Source organism: Plectropomus leopardus, chromosome 7 (assembly GCF_026936395.1).
Source record: "Plectropomus leopardus strain MGB_pleo_1.0 chromosome 7, ASM2693639v1, whole genome shotgun sequence".
Classification (NCBI taxonomy): domain Eukaryota; kingdom Metazoa; phylum Chordata; class Actinopteri; order Perciformes; family Serranidae; genus Plectropomus; species Plectropomus leopardus.
The window spans coordinates 32,261,586-32,278,410 of record NC_142182.1 but is presented as its reverse complement, the minus strand read 5'-3'; the positions used below and the strand labels follow the sequence as shown (position 1 = coordinate 32,278,410).

Sequence of the window (16,825 nt, the reverse complement as noted above, 5' to 3'; positions counted from 1 at the left end):
GTGAGATGTTGTTTAAAGAGTTTGAAAAAGACTGCAACAACAAAAGAGTCATCAGAAAGATATTTTATTGGATGGATTACAAAGACACATTACAGATAAAGTAAAGTTGTTTGCAGAAAAAAGCAGTTTGTATTTTGAAATGATTTGAAAGGCCTCAGGACTTGGGCCTTTTTAAGTAAAAGTATTTTTTAAAGCCTTTCGTCGTCTGTTTATGTACAGCAGCCTTTTTTAGGCACGTCCTCAGACAGTAAAAGTGCATCTCCACATCGTTGATCGTGCTGGGAGACTAACATCCTAAGACCAAGACAAAAATTGAATTATTGTGCAGCAGAAGCCACAACATTTGAGAATAACAATTAACTGCTTCATGGCTTCTTCTCAGGTTTATGACAAAAATGATACGTGATGAACTACACTCAGATGCCAGTTTATCAGGCGCATCTCTTGTATATTCATGACAGTAAACTAACCACGAGAAATAATGGTGAAACAAACATTTGACAAACTGATTAGTAACTGACATTAATTAATAGGAAAATAATATTTGCCAATTTCAGCATCTCAATTGTGATAATTGTGATAATTTGCTCCTTTTTGTGTTTTATATCACTGTAAACTGAATATCTTTCAGGTTTTGGGCTTTCTGACAGAACAAGCTATCTGAAGACATAATTTTTTCCCACATTTTCTGGCATTTTATAGAAAGAAAAAAATTAAATGATTAATTGGAACATCTGAAGGTTATATGACAATGGAAACAAGCAAATTCACTACCACTTAAAATACAACAACTCTCCACTCACTATAACATTTATGAAGGTAGGACTTTATGGCGCATTTTACACAATTTTTATTCTTTATTTTTTGATCATTTTAGCTGTATTGATGCATATGGCATACATTTTGGGAACATTTTCTATTTTTGTTTGATCTTGGAATTTCCAGCTCAGCTCCTGCAATAAGTCTAAAATACACTGTCTCATTCTGGGCTTGAACTTTGCAGTTTTTACTGTTTTCCACCTGATGATGACATTTTTACCATATTTGGCACACAGAGAAGATACATGATATATTAACTAGGTGCACTGTCACAATCAATGTTGCTGCAAACCATTGACATATGCCAGGCTGGGATCATCAAAGAAAACAAAAAAAACCCCAAAATAAAACAAAACAAGAATCTACTTTGCATGTGGTATATTGTGTTAGTGTTTTTTTTTAATCTAAAAATATAGTGGCATCATGAAAATTAATGAATATTGATATCTACTATAAGGAATGATGTGGGTTAAAAAAAAAAGAAACTCAATGAAAGTAGAAAATAATATTAATGTAGAACATTTTTTATAGCCTGATTTTGAAAAGTGCATTTTGTGTGCAGAGCGGTATGAATGTGAGGATTTGATACTTCACAAAAATAATTATGTATAAATCTACTTAGCATGTAGTATAATGAAAATAATTCATTTTTTGCTTTTTTGTTTTTTGTTTTTATCTAAAAGCATAGCGGCATAATGACGAAAACCTGGCATTTAAAGCGTTAAAATTCTGAAAATTAATGAACATTTGATAATTATGATTGGCACTGATGTTGGTTAAAAAAATAGCTAAGTGATGTATAAATGTACAATATTTTTTAAAGCTTGATTTTGAAAAGTGCATTTAATGTGTAGAGCAGTATGCGTGTGTGTAATTAGTAATTTAGTAATTACACTCACTGAGGGATATTTTTACGACAGCAACAAATTAAAACTGTTCCATATTCGCTGAAACTGTCTCTATATCCACCAATATTCGCAGGTCTAAAAAAGACAGATCATTTCATAAATAATAAAAAATGATCTTGTATGCAAAATCTCTACGTACTGTATTGCCTTGTAGCACTGCATTACTGCATGTGAACGAAAACTACCAATCGGAGCCAAGCAGTTACACAAAAATATGTACTTGAAAATATTTGAGGTGAGAAATGAGCAATGCAGTAACAGAATCTTGATTCATATTTGATCAGCGCAGCCTAATTTGACAGTTTGAACAACGTTCACAAGTAGTGACTGACATGATCTACAGCTGCGTTACAGTTTCCTCTGCTCTGATTGGTTTGTTTCAGTGTGCCGTCATCAATTCTAGTGAATTCCTTCAGAGGCAGTAGGGGAATATAGAATATAGTGACAATCTAAGCAAATATGACAGAAAGTAATTTTCTGGAGCTTGTACCAGGTTATCAGCAAAATGTGATCACAGCAGACACAAACATTCTGCAGGATCAAGATTATGTGAATGACATGTACAAGAAAGAAACAAGATGCCATACCCAGCCAGAAAAGTCATCAGCTCCTCCACGTTGAATCCAGTTTTGGCACTGCACTCATAAAACAAAGCTTGGTGCTGCTGTATAAACCAAAAAACAAACATTTTGCTTGATTAAGCAAAGCTAATATACGTTAATATTCCCTCCTTAGCAGTGTGAGTAAATCACAGCAGAAAGTAGTTTGAATATTCAAATGTGCCTCACCTCTGCTAGTCTCTGGCCCTCGCCTGTTGTCACCTCTCTGCTGTGTCTGTCCGCCAGGTCCAACTTGTTCGCCAGCAACATCAGTACCGCGCCTTCACACATCTTCTCCTGCACAGACATTCAGCAGTTACAGTCCACACTCCTGAAAACACCGACTGGCCTACTCTGACAGTTTTTTAATTCCTTTATTTGGAAATATGGTGATAACAGAACAAGTGAAAGCAAGCAGGGACAAATAAAACTGACAAAGTAGATTATGTAAAGTGACACAAAAACATACAATACGATTGAAGACAGAGGAGAACACTGAGAAAATAGAATTAAACAAAAAACAAAAAAATAAGAATTAAGAAAGCAAACTGTGTTGGGTATGCAGGATAAGAAAATGTGTATACAGTTGTATTCACCCTGATGAACAGTCTACCCTATCTTATCTTTCCTTAATTCTAACCAACCCAACAATTGAGGGCAGCAAGTACCAGACAATCAGAGGGAGAGAAGGTCATGTCGTCACTATTTTAGGAAACTCAAATCCATGACCTGCTCTGTATGTAGATATAAATGACTCATTCTAAGGCAACAAAACACAACAATTCTTATTCGCAGGTGATTATAAACTAATGAAAACATAGGTATGAATATTCTATATTATTTCCACCAATCATTCCCCCCTAAATCTTGTACACTGGACCTTAAGTTCCTAATGCTGCAATGCTGGAGAACTTAAATGATGCTTGCCATCTGCTGTAACGCAAAAACAAAAATGTCCGCAAATGTTTATCTTTGTTCTTTGTCACTTCATTTATTATTTTATTATTTCATTTATTAACATGTCTGGCATCCAGGTACAATATCATCAACACAAAAGTTTGGTTGCCTGATCAAATTTGAGTTACTGTCTCGCAGTGGCCTTCAGTTGAAAAATGTCACTCACATTAACACGGACCAACTACGACGGGACTCAAACTGACCCCAAAGAGGAACAATAAACACAAAAAGAGAGTCAAAGGAACCGCAAAAAGACACCAAATAACTCCAAAAAGGGTCAAAACAACCAAAAAGCTCCAAATTACCTCAAAAACACACAAAACAACAAAAAGATACATAATAACTACATGAAGAAAAGAAGAGGCAAAACCACCACAAAGTCAGTGTTTCTTACACCTATTTTTGAGAGGTGCTGGGACCTCTTGCATATGTGTGTCAGGGGGCCCTATTGTCTGCCAATGCATGGCCACAGTTAAAAACTGTATGGCCTCCTGGAATCTCAAAGCAATTTCATTATAGGTAACTGCCTCCCAGTGTACAAAAAGTGTATTGCACCAGAAAAACAAAAATAAAAAAAACAAAAAACAAAGGCAAACTACTCTTACATTCTTATTGGTGCCTGAAGCAAAAAATACAAAAACAAAAATCAGTGGTGAGGAAAGCTATTACATTTACTCCACAGACATCAGACAAAAATAACCCAAAAAACAGAAATCAAAGTTAAGATTTGTCGCTCAGATGGCTTCAGTGTAATTCACCCGAATCTCTAATCAAATTGGGACAAACTGTTTTGCATGTTCTTTCATTCAACTATCCAGGCCCCCTTTCAGCTGCTCACCTTCACAGAGTCCATCCATCCTCTCACTGCGGCGAAGGATGAGGCTTGAGTGATGTCATACATGGCGAGGATGCCGTCAGCTTTGCGGTAGTATTGCTCAGTGATGCTGCGAAACCTAAACAGACATAGAAATATACACACCCACAAAAAGCTAAAATGGATTATCAGGTGGCAAGAGAATTAATCCACCACCTTGAATGGTAATTCAGAATATGTAACATCACAAAAAAGCACGATATCTGACCTCTCCTGTCCTGCAGTGTCCCACAGCTGCAGGGTGACTGTGGTGGAGCCCAGAGTCAAAGTCTTCATCTGGAAATCCATACCTAGCAGCGTGAAGACCGAAGGTTTGATCACCTACTTATGCAAACACTGAGGACCATTTTAATCATTGTGAATGAGTGATAATAAAAGAAAAGCTTACCCACAGTAGCGCTCATTTTACTGAAGAAGTGTCCTGTGCAGTAGTGCTGGATGAAGGAGCTCTTACCCACCCCTGAGTTACCCAGGAATACCACCTTGAACACTTGCTGAGGACTGACAAGTGTGCTCTAAAATTCAGGTAAAGGCACCAACTTAACACTCTATTTGTTTAAGAGGATGCACATCAAATCTGGTGCTGCGCAGAACACAAAAGCCTCAGAATATTATCTCCATCAATAATGTGTCTCTAGCTGCTTTAGCTGCTTTATAAAATAAATGTGTTTTGGATGAATGTATTAGTAGATTTAATATGTTCCCTACCTGAGTTTGCACCTGTTCAACATTCTCACAACTGACTCTACATGAAGGTTGGTGTCTCTTGGATGAATTTGTCACCTCAGTGTCTTTGTCCTGCTTCGACTGATCGGACGAGCTCAGCTGTCTTCAGAATCAATGAATACACAGAATTAGTTGCTTCCTCAGGCAAACCGTCTCGTGGTAAATGTGGTATCAGATGCAGTTAGTCATACAAACCTTTTCAACGGCTTGTCCTGCAGTATGTAGTTACCTATGACTGACCCTTCCTTCTGCAAAGGCTTTGTGACATTTCGATTCTAAAATGTTTTTGTGGGAAGTGAGGCAGAAGAAATGAGTAGCATTAAGATTTTTAGAAAATAATTTTTAAAATAGTATAAATATACCTGCTATGGCAACTTTCCAAGAAAAATCATGTAAAAATGCAGAAATACATATAGGATTCCAAAAAAAGTTGGGTTGCTATTTAAATGTAAATAAAAACAAAATACAATGACTTGCAAATATTTTTCGCCCTACAGTGGCCAAAAAACTATTCCACACATCAAAATTTGTTTGTCTGTAAAACATTTTTTAAATGTAGCTATTCACTTGAAGTTTAATAATGCGTTGTAGGCATCAAATTCAAAATGACTGTTCACTTACCAAAAAACAAACTTTGGTAGTTTGAACATTACATATCTTTTCTGTGTGCTGTATTTAATGTTGAAAATGATATGCAAATAATTGCATGCTGTTTTTAATCGGCATTATACACAGCTTCCCAACTTTTTTTTGGAAGCGGGATTGTGCTAATTGCCTCACACAGGCAGATTAAATATGTTTGAAAAGCGAGAATTCAGTCCAAAAGTGACATTTATTTTGCTGAAAAGGAGTTTAACATCATAATTATTTGGAAGCAATACATTTGATTATAAATTATATGGCAAGACAAAAATACAATAACCAACTGGTGATCTTTGTTTTAAGATCAACTCTAATGAATATTTTGTATTTTTTGTTCAGAAATTTTGATCACAAGAGAATCTTGGATGTTCAAATTTGGAAAAAACATAGCTACAGTTAACAGCTTCGGCCAAAATTTCATATGTTTCATATGTAGAATGTGGATGGGATAGAGAGGAACTTGCGAATAGTTTAGCACTCTTGTATAAAATCTAATAGTTTGGTAAATACTGGCCCTCTTTGGTTCACCTGCATAATAGTGCAATATACAATATCATTAATAAACACAGAAGACACTCCTCCTTCAGACTGACACAGACAGAATGAATGCCTTTTCAACAAAACCCTTCACTTCACTTTCTACAAGAGAAAAAAAAACAGTGCTGACAACACAAAAATCCCAAACCGGGTCAATGAACATGCTTTCAATCAATAACCAAACAATAATAGCTGCCAGTGTAAATAATCATTGTCCACAGGATGGAATAAAGCATGAAGCCATTCCAAGACTTAGCTTAGGTCGGAAAAATCTGCTGAGTCCACGGAGTACAAAGGTCTTCACTGAGGTAATAAGTTAATGGCAGAGATGGACGGACAGAGCGTCTGTGACTAACCCTCTTCTGGGACTGTTGGGCGTCTTTCTCATCGCGCAGCCTTTTGTTCATATCCCTGACACAAAAACAGAAATTCACTTAGAGCCGGCTTCACGCAGGCTGATGCTCAGAGCGGTGAGTGGTGGAAACAGCACCTGGTCAGACTTACCTCAGTAACTCCAGCTGTCTCAAGAGACTATCCTTCTCTTTCTGCATGTTCCTCGACACCTTCATTACGTTTCTACAGTGAAACAAACAAAAGATCGTCAAACACTGTTTTATATTATTTTTACTGTCAACAAATAGCAATTAAAATGTTGCCTCTGTAGCCAAAGCCTGATAACTTATTAATTCAAAAACATTTTTACTGCGGTCAAAAAACTGTCTGCTCTCCCATAGTAGCACACAAACATACCTGTGTTAATGGCTTGAGCTAGCAACAATCCAAAAAACTATAATAAATTAAATTATTGAATACAGAAACTTTATTGAACAAAAAAAAAAGACTAATTCATATAATTCGATGAATCACTTTATTTAAGATGAGGATTTTGTTCCAGGATTTTTTTTAGGGTGATGACATCATAGAGTATGATATAGTTTTATTTAAAAACCTCAAAACGCATCAGTTAGCCTCAGTGTTGCCCTGGAACACACTTTCCTTAATTATGATGACCATGATAGAGATACTGTAGTTTATTTTGTGATGATCCAACAAACACCATCAGCCTGCCATTAATACTCACTTGTACATTGACTGTGTCTTAATCCACGAAAGACAAGCTATTGTAATGTGATCTATTGTTTGTTTATTAATGATATGGATCCTTATGGTGTCTCACTGTTTTCAATTCTGAAAAATAAAGTAGAAAAAAATAAATAAATGCATTCCTGGTATTCTTAAATGTCATGAGATCAAAATAATAAAAAAAAAATAAAATTTTATCATCCCGATATTTGGGTGTGATTGAACTTGTCTGACATGGAAAAGTTCTTCTTGTTTTTTTAAATAATCTCACTTTGCCTAGAGTAACTTTTTTTCTGGTTGTGATCAAACTGTGTGTTAAGTTTTGGGTTTTTAAAAAAATTATTTTAGGGGGCATTTAGCCTTTACTTGACAGGACAGAGTGTAAGCGTGAAAGGAGCTGCAAGCGTACCTGCAGCCGCTGCGGCGAGGACATTGCCTTTTTATACGGGTGCCCACTCCGCTCTACTCACTGAGCCACCAGGGGCCCCATGTTTTTGTTTTTATAGCAAGCAATCAAGCATTTTATTTCCAGTATAAAAAGAAACTTCTTTTTTTTTTACAGTAAAAATTATTCTAAGCCATACCACAAAGAGGGACGGTGTATTCGTGACATGGTGTCTGAGCCTCTCACCTCTGCCTGGCCACGTGTTCCTGGGCCGCGCTGACCTGCAGCAGACTGAGCTGACCCAGAGCGGCCTGCAGCTGCTCTCTGCTGCTCTCCACCTGCTCCTGTAGCTGCACGTTGAGGCTCCGCAGCTGCTCGTTCTGCTGCCTGATGTTTGCCTGTTCACAGCTCAGCTGTCGGATTCTGGTCTCCAGCTTAGGAGGAAAACAGGACCTGTTGATTTGCTCATCGAACTCAAGCTCTTCAGAAATAGCAGTGGTTAAGTTGGACGCCTACCTCCGTCTGTTTGATCAGTGTGTTCTCCAACTCCTGCTCCCGCATCTTCAGCTCCTCCCCAAGTTGTTGCTCTCTCTGCTTCTGTCTAACACTGTCCTTGATTTCATAATAAATTCATTACATGTTATTATGAGGATCACTTTTGTTAAAAGGCACACAGGCTGGACTATAAAGCAGATGTCTGTACCTGCGTCAGCTGTTTCTCTCTCTCCTCTCTGATTTGGTTTTCCATTTCTTCATATATGGACCGGACGACCTGATCATGTTCACTCTCTCGTCTAAAATGAAAACATTAATAAATTAATTAATTGGAGTTAAATGATTTCAGAAAACTCACATCTGAATAGGGTATAGAGGAAGTAGGGACCTGCGTAGAGCTTGTTCCAAACTGTCTCTCTCTCTGATGGAGTCCTGTAAATGGGACACTGCATGCATCAGGACACCTTCAAGGACACTCAGCAGCTCTGGTCTGTCTCTCTGCAGTTCACACCACACAGTCGAGAGCTCCTCCTGACTGACACACAACCACACAACTGTTAAAACAACTGAGGACATATAATCCTGACAGCATATTCTTTCAAAAGTTATCCAGCTCAAAAGGTTTGAATTTGATTGCTCATGAAACTAATCATTAACATTTTAACTTTTAATTTTTTTTGTTTTAAGAAATACTTTAGGGCTCCAGTTATCACTAGTTTAATGCATATTTTAGCTTCTGTAAGAAATACTTAACCCACAAAATGATCATTTGTAAATCAATTACTAACCCTATGTCATTTTGAATTTGTGAAGAAAATTTTTTTAAGTTCTATTGAAACCATCTAAACCACCCTTGTGCTAATATTCTGAATATATAGTTAGCTGTAAGCTTATTACAACATCCCTGCAGTAAATCCTTCCTCCGTGGAGGTTAGAATGTTCAGTTTAAGGGAGGTTTTCACTCCACTTTATAGTAACTTTGGAGGCTGCAGTTTTAACTGTATTGTGTGATCCTGGTGTTTCTTTTAAAACATAAAACATAAAGGTAGGCTAAAAAACAGAAACCCGTCTGTATGAGACTGCATTGGTTTGAGCTGTATCAGATAAATGTATACGCGTAGATGGTGCTTTGTTGTTGCTGTTGTAGAAGTCATGAGGACATGTTAGCGCTCAGTCTTGATGGGACTCAGTGAATACTTACTCTTTGAAGAGTTTGTCGGCACCCAGCTCCATCAGTACATTAACAAATCTAACTTCAGGAGGTTCCTGGGACGAGTCCACCTGGTCCGAGTTCTCTTCTGCTTCATCTTGACTAGGCTCAGTCGAGTCCTCCAGTCCCACAAACTCACCTGCAGTGACAGAGGGCCACAGAGGACAGGAGTTTAAAGTGAGAGACAGATGTTGAGGTGAGAACAGCAGTGGTCCTAAATCACTCACCAAGTCCTGTGTTGAACTCCGCAGGTGTAAGGAATCCATTGCTTTCTCGATCCAGACTCTCAAACACCGTCTCCAGCTGTTCAGGGGACAGTGGCAATTCCACTTGGAGCCTCTGGAAAGAAAAAGATGGGAAGTACAACACTCTTCAATCAACAAAAACATTTGTTATGCAACCACACTGGCTGCTCACCTGCATGTCCCGCTTTGTGATGAAGCCTTTCCCCTCTTTGTCGCACAGCACAAACAGCTCCTTGGCCTTGCCCATGGTCTCTGCCAGCGGGCTTCCTGGCCCTGCCTCTCTGGCGGTGGGTGAAGCCAGTGGACTACGTGCACCCCGGCCTGGCCTGGGGCTGCCAGCCGGTAAGCCCCGCGTTCTGGGGCTCACTGGTACCGCCTCACCGCTGCCCTGACCCACCAGCACTTCACCATCGTCCAGCCACTTTGACATCACTGCACAGAGACAGACAAGTATGGACAGTGAGCTGCTGTCTGTTTCACAAACTATTACATACTTGTTGACCTTTTAGATTGTCATTTGGTATTGAATTGAATTTTATAGATTACTGTAATTTTATGATGTCGATCTGTTCTGTAATACAACATCTATCTGTCCATCTGTCCGTCCTGGAAGAGAGATCCCTCCTAAGTTGTTCTTCCTGAGGTTTCTACCATTTTCCCACATTAAAGGGGTGTTTTGGAAACAAAAAAAGGATGAAGCGATGTCATGTGCTGTCAAAACCTCTGAGGCAATTTATGATTTGCGATATTAGGCTTTATAAATTAAATGAAATTATGATGATGAAATTCAATTTAATTTAATTTAATTTTCTCCACTTGATCTGTCTTGGATTAATTAGAATTAAGAGATTAGTCTATTGACAGGAAAATAATCTCCTCCTATTCTGATAACTGATTGATCATTTTAGCCATTTTTCAACTATTTTTAGTGAAAAAATGTCAACAATTCTCTGGCTACACATTCGCAAATAATTTCATGCTGTTTTATGAAATCTAAATATATCTTTGAATTTAGGACTTTTGTTTAAACAAAAAAATAGTTGACAAAGAATAGTTTCGTCTATAAAATGTCAGGAAATGGTGAAAAATGGTATCCAGTGTCTCCCAAAACGGCATCCCTAAATGTCTTATTTTGCCCAAAACCCAAAGATATTCAGTTTAGTGTCATAGAGGAGTGAAGGACCCAGAAAATATTAATATGTATGAAGCTGGAAACAGAGTAACCCCCCCAAAAAACCCACTCAAACCATCAACTTGATTATCAAATGAGTTGCAGATTAATTTCATTGCCAGCAACTGACCGATTAATCACTACAGCTCTAGTTTGGGTCAGGCATTTTAGACTGAACCTATTGAAAGAATAACAGGAAGTTTAACCAAGAGTAGTTATTCAGTAGTAGTTATTTACTTGGGGATGAGCGTTTTAAGGAAAAAATAAAAAATAGTATGAAGTCCTATTTGGAGATAAATGACAATGGGGGAGTAACATCTATAATACTGTGGGAAGCTGCTAAAGCAACATTAAGAGGAGAAATAATAGCATATTCTTGCTGGAAAAAGAGGCAAAGAGAAAAAGAAAAGAGAGTGTTGGAAAATAAAGTAAAGAAATTACAAGAAGAGAATGAAAAATGGATGAATAAAGATGTACAAACACAATTAATTGCAGTAAAAAAAGCTTTGGAAACAACAGAAATACAAGAAATTGAAAAGAAACTCATGATCTGTAGACAAACATACTATGATAATAGTTCAAAAGCACTGAAGATATTAGCAACTAAATTAAAGAAACAGAGAGAAAAAACTGCAGTAACCACCATTATAGATAAAAACTACAAGTAAGAGGGGGCAAGTTGGAAATAGCTTCATGTTTTAGGGATTACTATCAGAACCTCTATACCCCAGAAGAAGCAGAAGTAGACAAGCAGGAAATGAAAAAGTACTTGGAACTCTTAAACCTCCCAACAGTGACAGATAAACTGAATGATGATTTAGTACAGTCAATAGGAGAAACAGAAATTCTAACGGTAATTCAGAAAAGCAAAACTGGAAAAAGTCCCGTGAGTGACGGTTTCACTTGTGGATTCTATAAGGAATTCAGGTACTTGCTTTCTCCCATTCTATGCAGAGTTTTTAATGAAATTCTACAAACAGGAAACTGGCCAGACTCGTGGAACTCAGAAATTATTACTGTAATACCTAAAGAAGGAAAAGATTTAAAACACTGTTCATCTTATAGACCCGTGTCCCTCCTAAACGTAGATCAAAAGCTTTTTACATCAATTATAGCAAATAGACTTTCATATATACTACCTAAAATTATTAATTTAGATCAGACAGGTTTTGTCAAAGACCGTCTTTTAAGTGACAATATTCGACGTACTCTTAATGTAATTGACTATACAATAAAAACAAAGCAACAAATGCTAACATTGACGTTAGATGCTGAAAAGGCCTTTGATCGGGTGTCATGTCCCTCTTTATTTGGTAGTGTGTGAGAAGTTTGGCTTCCACCAAACTTTTTTATTAATTTGATGAAGAATATGTATAAAGAACCAAAAGCAAGAGTTAGAGTGAATGGGATCCTTTCTAAGACTTTTAATTTAAAAAAGAGGAATAAGATAGGAGACCTGCTATCCCCACAACTATTTGCTTTATATATAGAACCACTAGCAGAGAGGATTCGGGTAAGTGAGAAGATAAAAGGTCTCATAATTAAGGAAGATGAACAGAAATTAGCAATGTACGCGGATGATATTATAGTGTACCTCACAGATATACATAATTCATTATCTGCATTACTAGATGAAGTTGGAAATTATGGAATACTGTCTGGTTATAAGTTAAATTCAAATAAAACTGAAGCTATGGAAATTGGTACCCATTTGGAGAGAGACTTTAAAAAACAGTTTGACTTTAAATGGGACCAGAATAAAGTGAGATATTTAGGCGTTATCATACCCAATAATTTAGACCTAATATATCATTGTAACTTCGGGAATCTGGAGAATTTAGTAAAGCAGGATTTGAATAGGTGGAAAATCTTACCTCTCACTTTTATTTGAAAAGATAAATATCCTTAAATGAATATTCTGCCACGCTTTTTGTTTTATATCAGAATTTGCTCACATGCCACACCACCCACAAGTTTTAATGTTTGGGATGGGCTGCTTAGGAAAATTTTTATGGGATGAAAAGAAGCCAAGAGTGAAACTCAAAATTATGCAACAAAAAAAAGAAAGAGGGGGACTTGTATTACCAAATTTGATTAACCACTATTACTCAGCACAGGTGAAACCAATTTTAACATGGATGAATAATGAGATGAGACCCAAATGGAAACTCATCGAGTTTAATTTAGCTGAATCACTCAGCACTTTGATTTTCTCAGATTTTAAAAAAGCACAGACTAAAATACAAAGTTACTCAGTAGATAATACATTTAAAATCTGGAGAAGAATATGTAAAATAACTAATGTTAAGGAACAGGAAATCACTTGTCTAAGAGAGATAGCTTGGGACCAAGATTTTAAGCCAAACAGTATTGATGAGGTTTTTAAAAAATGGGAGAGTAAGGGCCTCACAAGATTTTATCAAATGTACAAGGAGGAAGTAATGGACTCTTTTGAAAATATAGCAAATAGATATGGTTTAAACAAGAATCACTTTTACAGATATTTGCAAGTGAGAAATTTGAATTTCTCATTTATTTGAAGGAAAAAGTCCAAATTACATCTCTTGGAGATCTCCATCCCCTTCGGAGACATATGATAAAGGCCAATCAAAACCAGAATTTGAAAAATATAACTGGACAAATGTACCAAATACTTCAGGATTACAGAACCGAAGACATAAGCAACATTAAGGATAAATGGCAGATAGAACTGAAAACATCTATATCAGATGACGAGTGGAAACAGAGTCTTAAAGATAATTTCTCAAACATAAAATCACCCTTCTGGCAAGAATACGCTTGGAAGATAAATATACGGTATTTTAGAACACCGGTGATGTTAAGCAAATATACACAGAATAATTCTAGCTGCTGGAGGGAATGCGGTGAGGACAAAGCGGACCACACTCATATTTTCTTTACATGTAAAAAAATAGAAATTTATTGGTCAGAAGTCATACACACAACAGAACAGATGTTTGGGAAATTGGGCCAATTTAATAAACATACTTTATGGTTGGGAATAGGTTTTAATGGCCTTCAAAAGGAAGAAGAATATTTATTTTGGATTCTGAGAATTACAGCACTCAAACAAATAACAAGAAACTGGAAAAAATTGGAAGCCCCCAAAGTAAATAAATGGTTAGAGACTGTGGAAAATATTTATAGGATGGAGAGGGTAACTTATAGAATTAAAATGAAAGAAAAGTTGTTGGAAAAAAGATGGGCTTGGTTTAAATTAAAGTAACTAGATACAGTATATCCTTGGTATACAGTAGAGATGAAGCCTTTTTTTTTTTTTGTAACTACTCACGTTTATGTGTGCATTTATTTAATTGAGGTATTTGTTGCAAGTGTGGGTGTAAAATTTTTTTTTTTTTTTGGTTGTTGGGTAATGTTATTTACTTATTTATTCATTTATTTTGGGGGTATTTGTGTATATGTATTTTAAGTTATGAAAGGTTATACTTGACCATGCCACGTGGGTGAAAGATAACTAAAATGAAATATTGTGTCAAGTTATTTAAATAACAGGATGGGTATTGCAGGAATGTTGTATACTGTATTGACACAATAAAGTATAAAAAAAAAATTAAAAAAAAGAGTAGTTATTCATGTTTGGATAGATATTACCAGTCTGTGGCACAAATAGAGACATTAACTTTTACTTTCTTGATGAATCAGAATGAAATAAAAGACACATGGGATCTTCCCTCGTAGTGCTGCAAGATTTTGTAAGAAGGTTGCGCTACAGGTCCTCCCTTGTCAAACATGAGGTGCAGAGCAAACTAAGCTGTGACTGTGCACATTATCTGCAGCTGCTGTGATCAGGTGTCACATGTGTCTACACTCAACAAGTTTTCATAGCTTTTTGAAGTATTCAATATGACATGGCGTCTTATTTTACACATTTCTATGCAAAATAGTAATATTCCTAAGCAGCGTGAAATTATTTTTGTAGTGTATCACAGCACAAGTTACCATTACTGTTTATTTAGAGGAGGAAAACTTAAATGTGATGCTGCCATTGGTTTTAGTGCAGATGACTGTGTACCAGGATGTATGGAGGGTAAAAAACAGGATGGTGTCATGTGAGAAGAGTTTCTGTGTACTCGAAGGGGAGGGAGTGGATAGCCGAGGGAGAGGAGATGCAAATTGAACATTTGCAGTTGTTTGCATTTTCAGAAATACCACAATTGCACACAAATTTGACTCCTAAGAACTACAGGGAAAACAGGCCTCAGTATCTCCATAAACGCTCATAAAACAGTGATTTATGACAGACAAAAGCATTTAAAAACATTTCTATTAAGAAAAACTATAAATAGTTTAATTGAAAAAGAATTAGAAACTGATGTTTTTTTATTTGTTAGTTATTGTTGTTTTTTCTTCCTGTCTTTGCTGCCCTAAGTGTATACACATAATAACATGTTTTCCACATAGTGTTGTGTTCCTCATGTCTTCACCTGTTCTGTAGTGTATGGCATCACTAAATTAATAAACAACAACAAACAAACAAACTGATATTTATGGACTCTTTAGGCAAAGGTGCATACTTAAATAAAATCGGTGTCAGTGTTAAATACATTTTGCCTTCCTATCTCTCCAGTCATGCAATTTATGATGACATAAATCCAATCTATCTCCAAGCTTGTTCCAATAATAGCTAGTTAAGCATCTTGCTGATGATCTATATAGATCAAAACCTCCCTATAAAATAAGAGATATGCTGAGATCCAAGATAAGAGACTATGTAAACATTACATGTTAAGGAGTTTTGTATGTCAACTAGCCAACAGCCAAGCCAAAGGTCAAATAAACTTACACACCTAACACGCTATTTAGCAAGGTCGGTGTGTGAGCTAAGGTGGAGTCTCTGTCACATTCAGGGAAAGCAAGTTTACAGCATGTTGCAGGCTACAAAACTGTCAGTCAAACCTACACTTTCTGCGTCAACACAACACCGTGTGAAAATGAGAGCGTATGCTGCTTAAACACACTGACAGCTCAGACGGTAAAGCAGCAGATGACACAGACAGCATGGTTGTGAAATGCAGATAAGACTTTGCGACTGGAGCTAAAAGTTTGACTGAAACTCAACTCGGCAACCTACTGTGAAAAAAAATGGCTCACACGCGACCAAATTTGGAGCCTTTTCAGTAGCTAGGGTAACCAAAAACATGAGAGTGAAGTAAAGCATTTATTATTGACGAAGAAAATAACCCCACGCAAGAGTCACTCGGTTATAAGTGCACCACAGCGGAGAGAGAACATAAACTTCTTAATAATTCTACATTACGTCCACTACTTTATTGCCCATCAAAAAGAAGTTGTAAAAAGTTTTGGCTACTCACCTGCGGTATGTGAACGCAGGTGTCCACTACCTTTGATCAGCTCCCAGTGCTGCAGTGACGTACTGACGTTAGCCACTGGGTGGCAGTGAGCGCCGCGTTGGATGGAGGTTTACCGTAATGTTTGATGTAGCCTGCGAGTTGAAAGCACACGCTAAGTCCTGGGCTCCATGCATAAGCAGGCACAGTGAAGCCCCCGCCCTTCCTGTCCTCATCCATGACTTTCTCATGTACCTTTTGATTTGTCCTTTTGTTCTTCACCAAATCAGTTTGCTCTCTTCCCTCATACCTTATTTTTTGTCTTCCTTTTATTTTTTAGAACCCCTATTGCTCACTACATATCTGAGCGCAGGGGCGGACTAACCTGTTGTTCTTAATACAAAGTTCAATCTGTCAACAATTTATTCAGCAAATTATGTAATAGACAATAATAAAAAATATAACTTCATGTTTGTTATGGCACTAATTACTGGGGTTGGATATTACCAGAGGTCCCCAAATATGATATTATCACGGTAATAAAGTCACAATAAGATATTATTTAGACTGTAAATGTTTCACAATATGCTGAGTATTGCAATGCACTGCAATTTATTGTTTTTCTTGGCTGCGAATTATGTCTCCAAAGGAAGACTTTTTCAGTCTAGTGGACTGAAAAGGAATAGGGTTTTATTATTCTAAATGGCTACCAAAATTTTAGTTTGCATCTGCAATATTTAATGTCATATACAAACAAAATACATACTTGGCATCCATATATCAATACACTGCTGCCATATTGCCGTGCAAAATACCGCAGTATTTAGAAATATAAAAAAACAGC

The 16,825-nt window shown here is 36.8% G+C and overlaps 1 protein-coding gene across 1 annotated transcript; it reads right to left on the bottom strand.

The window, feature by feature from the left end:
- Positions 1 to 67: 67 nt before the first annotated feature.
- On the bottom strand, positions 68 to 16,112 carry cracr2b (calcium release activated channel regulator 2B). Its single transcript, XM_042496689.2, has 18 exons — positions 16,006 to 16,112; positions 9,653 to 9,912; positions 9,463 to 9,574; positions 9,227 to 9,374; positions 8,414 to 8,560; positions 8,234 to 8,324; positions 8,047 to 8,142; positions 7,777 to 7,964; positions 6,567 to 6,638; positions 6,419 to 6,473; positions 5,079 to 5,158; positions 4,866 to 4,986; positions 4,546 to 4,672; positions 4,366 to 4,447; positions 4,122 to 4,236; positions 2,516 to 2,623; positions 2,315 to 2,391; positions 68 to 294 (listed from the first exon to the last, which is right to left on the bottom strand). Exons 2-18 carry the CDS (start codon positions 9,908 to 9,910, stop codon positions 210 to 212), a joined length of 1,962 nt encoding a protein of 653 aa, XP_042352623.2. The 5' UTR covers positions 9,911 to 9,912; positions 16,006 to 16,112; the 3' UTR covers positions 68 to 209.
- Between the last annotated feature and the right edge of the window lie 713 nt (positions 16,113 to 16,825).

What these genes read in the sequence shown, in the direction of transcription:
- cracr2b (XM_042496689.2), bottom strand. Translation starts at nt 9,910, where the DNA reads ATGTCAAAGTGGCTGGACGATGGTGAAGTGCTGGTGGGTCAGGGCAGC. An exon ending in TTGAACAGGTGCAAACTCAG is followed by an intron (nt 4,673 to 4,865) that starts GTAGGGAACATA and finishes CCTGAATTTTAG; the next exon opens with AGCACACTTGTCAGTCCTCA. An exon ending in AGGGCCAGAGACTAGCAGAG is followed by an intron (nt 2,392 to 2,515) that starts GTGAGGCACATT and finishes TGGTTTATACAG; the next exon opens with CAGCACCAAGCTTTGTTTTA.